At 30.9% G+C, this 9,816-nt stretch overlaps 1 protein-coding gene across 1 annotated transcript; it reads left to right on the top strand.

Moving 5' to 3' along the window:
* Positions 1–6,947: 6,947 nt before the first annotated feature.
* On the top strand, positions 6,948–7,917 carry LOC148177683 (uncharacterized). Its single transcript, XM_088033389.1, has 4 exons — positions 6,948–7,041; positions 7,086–7,258; positions 7,303–7,735; positions 7,784–7,917. Exons 1-4 carry the CDS (start codon positions 6,948–6,950, stop codon positions 7,831–7,833), a joined length of 750 nt encoding a protein of 249 aa, XP_087889515.1. The 3' UTR covers positions 7,834–7,917.
* Positions 7,918–9,816: the final 1,899 nt, after the last annotated feature.

Below are 9,816 nucleotides of genomic sequence, written 5' to 3'. Positions count from 1 at the left end.
TAAAAGTCAAAATTTTTTAAAAACATTAATTTTTCCGACAATTTTCACCCTACTTTAATAAACATTTTTAACTTATAAGCTAAAATTCGTTTGTTTAATAAACGTACTAATTTTGCAGAACTCTAAAATGAGAAAAAAAAGATTTTACAACTTTTCATTTTTAGGTCGGACTTAGAATTAGGAAATTTAATTTTGTAAATCCGACAGTTTTCACGCAAGACCTACAAAATTTTGGGGACTTACTATTTTACAATCGTTTAATGAGTGTATTAAATTTCAGAATTTTAGCAACAGTAGTCAGAAATTTAGAATTGTTTAGAGAGAATTTAAAAATCAAAATTTCCAATAAATGACGTTTTTTCGACAATTTTAACACTACTTTAATGAGATTTTTTGAACTTTTTACATTAACTCTGTTTGGTCAGTGTACTAATTTGGAGAATTTTAAAATCCGCAGAAAGAATTTTACAAATTTTTATTTTACAACAAAATCAAAAAATTTGAAGTTTCTATTAAATTTTGTCCGACAACTTTCGACAACATTTTGTGGACTTAAAATTTTAAACGCGTTTAATAAGTGTATAAATTTTCAGAATTTTAGAAACAGTAATAAAAATTGTAGAATTTTTCACTTTGAGGAAGGATTTAAGAATCAAAATTTCTAATAAAATGCCGTTTTCCGACAATTTTCACGCTAGACAGGTGAGATTTATGGGACATTTTACGTTTAGTCCATTTATTTAGTGTTCTAATTAGCAGAATTCTAAAATCAAAAGGAGTAATAACTAAATTTCACAATTTCAGGAACAGTAGTGAGAAATTAAAAAAAAAAAACAATTAGTGCCATTTTTCCGACATATTTCACGCCAGACGAATGACATTGTTTGTACTTTTAAAATAGAAATAAAATGTTAAATTTTTAGATGATAGTCACTGAAATATAAAATAAACGAAAGATAAAATATATTGGTTTTTAAACTCCATGAAGGTCTCTTATTTTTGTAAGTTAAATATATCTACAAATTTCAAAAAATGCGAACAAATTAAAGAATCTGTATCTGACAAATTAAATCAATTTCCTTCGGAAATAAATTTCGCCTACACTCCTGCCTCCGCTGACATTTTCTTCGTTCTTTGTTACAATTCCACCTAAAAAATACACCAATAAATAACCCACCTGACTTCCTCAAGTCATAATTCTACCAAATTATTTCGTTTCTCTAAAAAGTCAAGGCTTAAAATTGCAAGCCTGCTATTAAAATAATTCTGCATTAAATTTTTTCACGCCTGTTTATCTAAAACAACTCATGAATGAATTAATTTAAAACCATAATAAGGAAGTAAATACAAACAATAAACGTGATAACAAAGTTCGTCAAACCAAATGCCTTTTGTTTATGCTAATTTAACAATCATTAAGTAATAAAAATAAAAGCGCGAAATTTGCACGCGGACCGGAACAAAACGGGCCATCCTCATCCAGCAAAATTTGCTAATCAAGGTCGTATTGTTAGATATTCGGTATTTCCGAAACCATCATGTTTTCCTTTTCAACTGACCATGAATCGAGCGATAATTTTTTACGCAAACATGTAACAAATTAGTTCATCATTTTTCCTCCGTCTTAGATTCGTTAAAATTCTCTAAATCAGTACAGACTTTGGAAGCGGGCATTTTTATTTTCAAATCAAATTAATCTCAAAAGTAGTAATTGGTTTAATAATTAAAAGTAAACAAATTAACTACTGGCATGGCTCCAGGAAAATGCATTCTTTCATTTTTTTAGAACACGTTTTTCAAATGAATTTTCCACGAAGCATTTTACTTTGTAATTAATTAATTATTCATGAGGGAAATTTTTAAAATTGCAATAGGACACGAAAAAATAGTTCGAAGTTGTGCTCAAATTCCACTTTCCTGACATTCTACCAAACTTACAGAATTTAATATAATGAGATGTAAAATTTCAACCACCCTAAAAATAAAATTCTTTAAAATGTTTCCTTTTTGTTCTAATATTGTCTAATTTAGCACAATTAATAAGCGTTTCAAAAGTAAAAACATCGGAAAATTTTATTGGTTTTGCGTTAATATTACGAGAATTACAGAATTTAATATAAACAGTTGTACAGCATTAGGTTATGCAAGAAAGCAAAATTTTTAAAATTTGGCCTTCTTCTTCTAAAATTCTCTAATTTGGCACAGTTGGTAAATAAATTAAAAATAATAACACCTAAAAATTTCATTGCATTTGCGTTAAAATTACGACAATTACAGAATTTAATAGAAACCGTTGTAAAATTTTAGACCATCTTAGAAATAAAAATTTGTAAAATGTGTCGATCTTGTTCTAAAATTGTCTAATTTGGCACAGTTAATACATAAATTTAAAGTAATAATACCTTAAAATTTCATTCCATTTGCGATAAAATTAGGAGAATTACAGAATTTAATAGAAACTGGTGTAAAATTTTAGTTTATCTTAGAAACCAAAATTTGTAAAATTTGTTTTTCTAATTCTAAAATTGTTTAATTTGGCACAGGTAATTAATAAATCTAGAGTAATAACACCTGAAAAGTTTATCGCCTTTACATTATAAATACCAAATTTACAAAATTTAATAGAATGAAATGTAAAATTTAAAATAAAATTCTCTCAAATTTTTTCTTCTTGTCCTAAAATTCTCTAATTTGGCACAGTTGGTAAATAAATTAAAAGTGATTCATCTGAAAATTTCATCGTCTTTGCAGTAAAAACACAAAAATTTACAGAATTTAATAAAAAGTGTGAAAATTATAATCGTCTTTAAAATAAAATTCTGTAAAATTTGTTCTTCTTGATCTAAAATTGTTTAATTTAGCACAGTCAATAAGTGTCGGGAAGTAAAACAAAAGAAAATTTCATAGCTTTTGCGTTAAAATTACGAGAATAACAGAATTTAATAGAAATTTTTTTCCGCATTTTCCTCGAAGCATTTTACCCTAATTAATTTATTATCCACAAAGGAAATTTTTTAAATTGCAACGGGACACGAAAAAATAGTCCGAAGTTGTGCTCAAATTCCACTTTCATGACATTCTGCAGTAGCTAAAAGTCAACATTACACCTCCAATAAAACAAGAAATTTATGCCACCGTCCGGGAAATACCTCGACCAGAAGAACATTTACGCAGAAACACGAAGAGCACGTAATCACTGATGTCATATTGTGCTAATAATTTATTACAGTGTCAACCTTATTTTTACATCTTATTCATGGCTACAGTTACATTGTATTATTGTAATAACGCACTGTATTACTTCTCCAGTATCAATGAATAATTGCCTTGAAACACGGAAGTATCGTTCCTATAATTCTTATTTTTATGTATTATTTTCAATGTTGTTCCTCTATCTCTATATTATCTTCGTTTCCACAGTAATAGAAGAATTGCCTCGCTGCGTTCGTTTCTAAATTAATATTTATAACAAGTTACCGAAATTTTTATGTAAGCAGTGATTAGAATCAAGAGTTGCAAAAAAGGAACATCCTGTATTGAAGGCGAAACTCGAGGATTCTTTATTGTGGTACATCCAAAATGTGGTTAACAGTGGGCTGTTTCGTCAAAGAAAATTGTTAATTGCAAGAAGCGTGTGTAGTCGTACGATGGATTTCGTAATCGTAGTAATGACGTGATGTAATTTCGGAGTGTTTGCCATGGCCTGACCTTTGAGTAAACGAAGAAGAGAGTGGTATAGGCAACCAACTAAACGCGCCGTTTTACACTTTGTCTAAATACGCCCAATTAAACTTGTTGCATGACTATAATTTTGATTAATTTTCCGCTTTCGAATAATTATCTAGTTTTGGAAGATCTAAATCTTCTGTGTTGAGTAATGACGGGTCTAGCCGAAGGATTTCCTTGTTATAAATATTTTTTACCAAATTTTTTATAATTACAATAAGAAATAGTAATTTAAAGTTGAAGGTGTGTAATTTTGAATCCATCTAAATATTGTTGCGCAAGGAGGCATTAAATTAGAGACCAAAATTTAGGTTAAACATCCGTGGATTTTTTATTATCACTGCAACTGTATTATTTACTAAACTGGATGGCATTGAGGGAAATACGTGAACGAGTTCACAAAATTTAATCGTTGCGATAGAAATTTGCATGTGAAACTAATAGTAATTAAAGGGGAAGAAGGCGGTTTCTGGCCCGAGTGCTATTATTTTCTAAGATCCGAAAGATTGAGGTAGATTTTAAGGTTACTATAGGCAATCCAAAATACGCGTTTTTTATTTAGTTGTAGGAGATAAATTTAATTTCCCAGTTTTCAAGTCTGTAGTAAAAAGTTTTTTTTTTCTCCTTGTTCTAAAATTTTCTAATTTAGCACAGTGAATTAAAAGTAATAACACCTAAAAGTTTCAATGCATTTGCGTTAAAATTGCAAGAATTTCATAATATAATATAAATTGTTGTAAAATTTTATATCATCCTAGAAACTGAAATTTCTAAATTTATATTTGGGCATCTTGTTCTAAAATTCTCTAATTTGGAACAGTTAATAAATAAATAAAAAATAATAACATCTAAAAATTTTATCGTCTTTGCATTACAAATAACAATTTAACAAAATTTAATAAAGTGTTGCAAAATTTCTGTCATCCTTAATATAAAATTTTCTAAAATTTGTTCTTTTTGTTTTTTTTTTTAATATGACACAGTTAATAAGCGTGCCAAAGGTAGAAACACCAGATAATTTCACTGCTCTTGCGTAAAAATTGCCAGAATTACAGACTTTAATAGAAACTGTTGTACAACTTTAGGTCATTCTAGATACAAAAATTTCTAAAATTTGGCTTTCTTGTTCTAAAATTTTCTAATTTAACACAGATAATAAGTGAATTTAAAGTAAAAACACTTGAAAATTTCATCGCCTTTACATTAAAAATAGTAAACTTATAAAATTCAATAAAAAGTGTTGCAAAATTTATCCTGTCATCCTTACAATTAAATTTTAATATTTTTGTTCTAAAATTTTCCAATTTGGCACAATTATTAAGCGTGTCAAAGGTAGAAACACCAGATAATTTCACTGCCTTTGTGTAAAAATTACGAGAATTGCAGACTTTAATAGAAACTGTTGTAAGATTTTAGGTTATTCGAGATCAAAACATTTCTAAAATTTTACATCGTCCTAAAATTCTCTAATTTGGAACAGTTAGTAAATGAATCAAAATTAATAACACCTGAAAATTTTATCGCCTCTGCGTTAAAAATAGCAAACTTACAGAATTTACAGAACTTTAGAAAAGTGTTGCAAAATATTTGTTATCCTAAAAACAAAATTTTCTAAATTTTGATATTTTTGTTCTAAAATTTTTTAATTTAGCACAAATATTAAACGTGTCAAAGATAAAAACAGCAGATAATTTTACTGCCATTGCGTAAAAATTACGAAAATTACAGACTTTAATAGAAATTGCTGTACAATTTTAGGTCATCCGAGATACAAACATTTTAAAATTTGGTTTACTCTAAAATTCTCTAAAATTCTAAAATTTTCTAATTTAACACAGTTAATAAGTAAATCCAAAGTAACAATAACTGAATGTTTTATTACCTTTGCGTTAAAATTACGAGAATTATAGAATTTCATAGAAACTGTTGTACAATTTTAGGTCATCCTAGATGAAAAAATTTCTAAAATTTGACTTTCTTGTTCTAAATTTTTTTAATTTATTACAATTAATAAGTAAATTTAATGTAACAACACCTAAAAACTTCATCCACTTTGCATTCAAAACACCAAATTACTGAACTTAATAAAAATTGTTGCAAAATTTTTGTTATCCTTAAAATAAAATTTTCTAAAATTTGTTCCTTTTGTTCTAAAATGTTCTAATTGAACACATTTATTAAGCGTGTCAAAGGTAAAAATACCAGATAATTTCACTGCCCTTGCGTAAAAATTAAAAATTAAAATTACAGACTTTAATAGAAACTGTTCTACAATTTTAAGTCATTCTAGATACAAAAATTTCTAAAATTTGTGGTTCTTGTTTTAAAATTTTCTAATTTAACACAGTTAATAAGTGATTCTAAAGTAACAACACCTGAAAGTTTCATCGACTTTACATTAAAAATGCCAAACTTACAAAATTTAATAAAAAGTGTAATAAAAAATTTCTGTCATTCTTGAAATAAAATTTTCTAAAATTTAACCTTTTTTAAAATTATCTAATATAGCTGAGTTATTAAACGTGTCAAAAGTAAAAACACTTGAAAATGTTATTGCTTTTGCGTAAAAATTACGAGAATTACAGACTTTAATAGAAACTGTTGTACAATATTAGGTCATTGTAGATACAATAATTTCTAAAATTTGTCTTTCTTGTTCTAATCTAAAGCAACCACACCGGAAAATTTCATCGTCTTTGCGTTAAAAATTGCAAATTTACCAAATTTAATTAAAAGTGTTGCAAAATTTCTGTCATCCTTGAAATAAAATTCTTTTAAATTCGTTATTTTTGCTCTAAAATGATTTAACTTGGCACAGTTAATAAACGTGTCTAAAGTTAAAACAACAAAATTACGAGAATTACAAAATTTTAGGTCACACTGGAAACTAAAATTTTTAAAATTTGGACCTTTTGTTCTAAAATTTTCTAATTTAGCCGAGTGAATCTAAAATAACAACACCTGAATATTTCGTCGCCGTTGCGTTAAAATTACGAGAATTGCAGAAATTAATAGAACCTGTGGCCCAAAGCTTCATTTGACTCGAATCGATATTTCCACAGTTCCCTTCTTTGCCGTTTCAACCCTTAGCACCTGCCGCCCTCTCGCGTCATAACCCCAGCGCGAAATTCAAATCAAATCACCGCCGCCGCCGCCAAACTGTCAAAAATTTCCGTGTCATTTCCGTCCCCACATTAAAAATCCTTCGTCTTCATGCCACAATGTCTTGTTGTGCCCGTTGTGGTCAGGGAATCTGCTCAACAGCCGGCAAAGTCGCCCTCAACAAAGTCTGGCACAAGTGTTGCTTCAGCTGCTGTAAGTCCCCCCCTGTAGCCCCAGCCTTCAATTCCTCTTTTCAGATAACTGCTGCAGACCTCTTCAGATCGAATCCGCGAAAATCTACTACGGAGAGGTGTTCTGCAGGTCGTGTTGCCCCGAAGAAGTCTACCCTTTGAAAGCGTGTCGAGTAAACTCCACCCCCAGCTGCAACCCCGAATGTGTAAAAGAAGTTTGTTACACTTCCAGCGATTCGGTAAGAGCGTTGAAATTCTTCGATTAATGATGGAGGTCCTGCAGGACTGTTGCCGCCCCCGCGACGTCCATTCGTGTAGTTGCATCCCGGCCTGTTGCACTCCGCCCCCTGTTTGCAACTGCCGCGTCCAGTGCACCCCCAAGCCTGCCACCTACCCCCGGCGGCAACAACAGGTTTGCTGTTGCCCCAAGTGCCGTCCGAAGAGTCCCACAATCTGTCCAAGTCCCTGGAAGAAGTCTTGCAACTACAGAAAGACATACGTGTGCGCGCCGCCATGCAGACAGCCCCCTTGTAAGCCCCCTTGCAGCCACTGCCACATTGACAGGTGCAAACGGTGCGGAGAGAAAGTCTTCGCGGCCGAGAAGGTGCTGACGTCCAACGGCGCCTATCATTTGGGGTGCTTCTCCTGCTACTGCTGCTGCAAGTCTTTGTGTATGAAGTCTTTGCATGAGGCGTGCGGGGAGATTTATTGCAAAAGTGAGTTGGGGAAAAAATAGTATACACACCTCGTTTTTCTGGTTGCAGGATGCTACAATAATAACTTCGGCGTCGGCGGTTACGGCTACTGCTGCTGACGGCCTTCCCCAATAAAACAACAAAAAAGCAACAAATTCTCTTTTTTTCTTTACAGAGCAGAGGGCGTTCCGAAAAAATGATGAATCGGCGCAATTTTTACGTCCGACCCCAGTGCGCTACAATGAAATATTTCCCCAATTCTATTGAAAATTGAGTAATTATGTGCATATTTTACCACCTTCGATAAAAGAACGTCGAAAAAAATATAATTTAGGGGAAAATTATATACACTATTATTATTTCCATGTTTTTCAACCGATTTTTTGCCCTCTTCGCAAACTCTTTATTATCCCCGATCGTCTCGGTGTCGGCGTCAGTTCTCCGGCGTATTTTTGAGTTAATTGGATTTGAAAGGCGCATTTCCACTTTACGATTTTCCGCAGTTGATGTCAAGATAATTAAATTTTTAAACCATTTTTCACGGAGCTCGAGGCGCCCCTCGCTAAGACTCTTCATTTATGGCCGAGACGCTGGTTGGATTAATAAGACGGGGGAGTTAATTAATCCGGTTCGGGGGGTGGAAATGGGTGGTGAAAAGTCGACTTTTGCCTTTACTTTGGTCAGTTTACACCCCTGTCAAAATATCAAAGTGAAAAATCACACCGTCAAACACACTTGCGCTCGGACATTCACTAACAAAAATATAATCCTCCCTCTTTTTGGGGGTTTTCGCTTACAGTCATCACGTTCTAATCAGATATCGACGTGCTGGGGAGCGACGGCGATTTCTTTCACGGTTTGGGGAGGAGGGCGAATTTATTTCTGGGTTACAAAAAGCTGCAATTTCTTTTAACAACCGCAATTGATTCCTAGCAGTTGATTCCTTTATTTATTGGAGCGAATCCGTTAATCCAGAAAATTTATTCTAACTAATAAAGATAGAAATCTTAAAAATCTGGAGATCCAAAAAAGGGCACAGAAAATTGAAAGAAATCAAAGAAATAAATTTTTATAGAAACTTCGTCTTAAAAATACATATTTCTGAAGTCTGCGTCTTTGGCTTTACAACCTTATAATTTGGTACAGTCAATAAATGTTCAAATAAAAATACTAACGTCTTTAAATTCCATGTTTTTAACACCAACACAACCAAAGAGATAATGTTTTTTACAAAATTTTGAAACTTTTTGGTTCGTTCTAAAAATAAAATTTTTAAAAATCTGCATCTTTCGCTTCAGAATCTTGTAATTTGGTACAGTTAATAAATGAGTTAAAAGTAGTATTTTCTAAAAGTTCGTCTATTTAGCGCAAACATCGAAAAATACAATTTGTTTTATAGAATTTTGAACCTTTTTGGTTCGTCCTAAAATTAAAAGTTTCTAAAATCTCCGTTTTTTGCTTAAAAATTTTATAATTTTGTACAGTTAATAAATGAGTTAAAAGAAGTAATTTCCCGAAATTGTACCTCTTTAGTACCAACACAACCAAAGATACATTTTTTTTTATCGAATTTTGAAACTTTTTGGTTCGTCCCAAAAATAAAAATTTTTAAAATCTGTATTTTTTGCTTCAGAATCTTGTAATTTAGTACAGTGAATAAATGAGTTAGTTACAAGTAGTATTTTCCTAAAATTTCGTCTATTTAGCGCACACACAACGAAAAATATAACTTGTTTTATAGAATTTTGAAACTTTGTTTTGACCTAGAAATAATTTCTTTTAAAATCTGCGTTTTTGCTCCAAAATGTTATAATTTGGTACAGTTAAAAGTAACCTCCTGAAATTTCATCTCTTTATCACTAACAAAATCAAATATACAATTTTTTTATCGAATTTTGAAACTTTTTGGTTTGTTTTAAAATTAAAATTTTTTAAAATTTCCATCTTTCACTTCCGAATCTTGTTATTTGGTATAGTTAATAAATAAGTTAAAAGTAGTACTTTCCTAAAATTTCGTCTATTTAGCGCAAACACAACGAAAAATACAACTTGTTTTATAAAATTTTGAAACTTTTTGGTTCGTCCTTAAAATCATAATTTTT

This window comes from Gnatocerus cornutus, chromosome 3 (genome assembly GCF_029298725.1).
Source record: "Gnatocerus cornutus isolate USDA-ARS CGAHR chromosome 3, icGnaCorn1.1, whole genome shotgun sequence".
In the NCBI taxonomy this organism is placed as follows: Eukaryota; Metazoa; Arthropoda; class Insecta; order Coleoptera; family Tenebrionidae; genus Gnatocerus; species Gnatocerus cornutus.
Note: the sequence above shows the minus strand (reverse complement) of the source record. Positions and strands in the feature narration are given on the sequence as shown.

Coding starts and splice junctions, on each gene's coding strand:
- LOC148177683 (XM_088033389.1), top strand. CDS start 6,948: ATGTCTTGTTGTGCCCGTTGTGGTCAGGGAATCTGCTCAACAGCCGGC. Junction 7,042..7,085: donor CAAGTGTTGCTTCAGCTGCT/GTAAGTCCCCCC, acceptor TCCTCTTTTCAG/ATAACTGCTGCAGACCTCTT. Junction 7,259..7,302: donor GTTACACTTCCAGCGATTCG/GTAAGAGCGTTG, acceptor GAGGTCCTGCAG/GACTGTTGCCGCCCCCGCGA.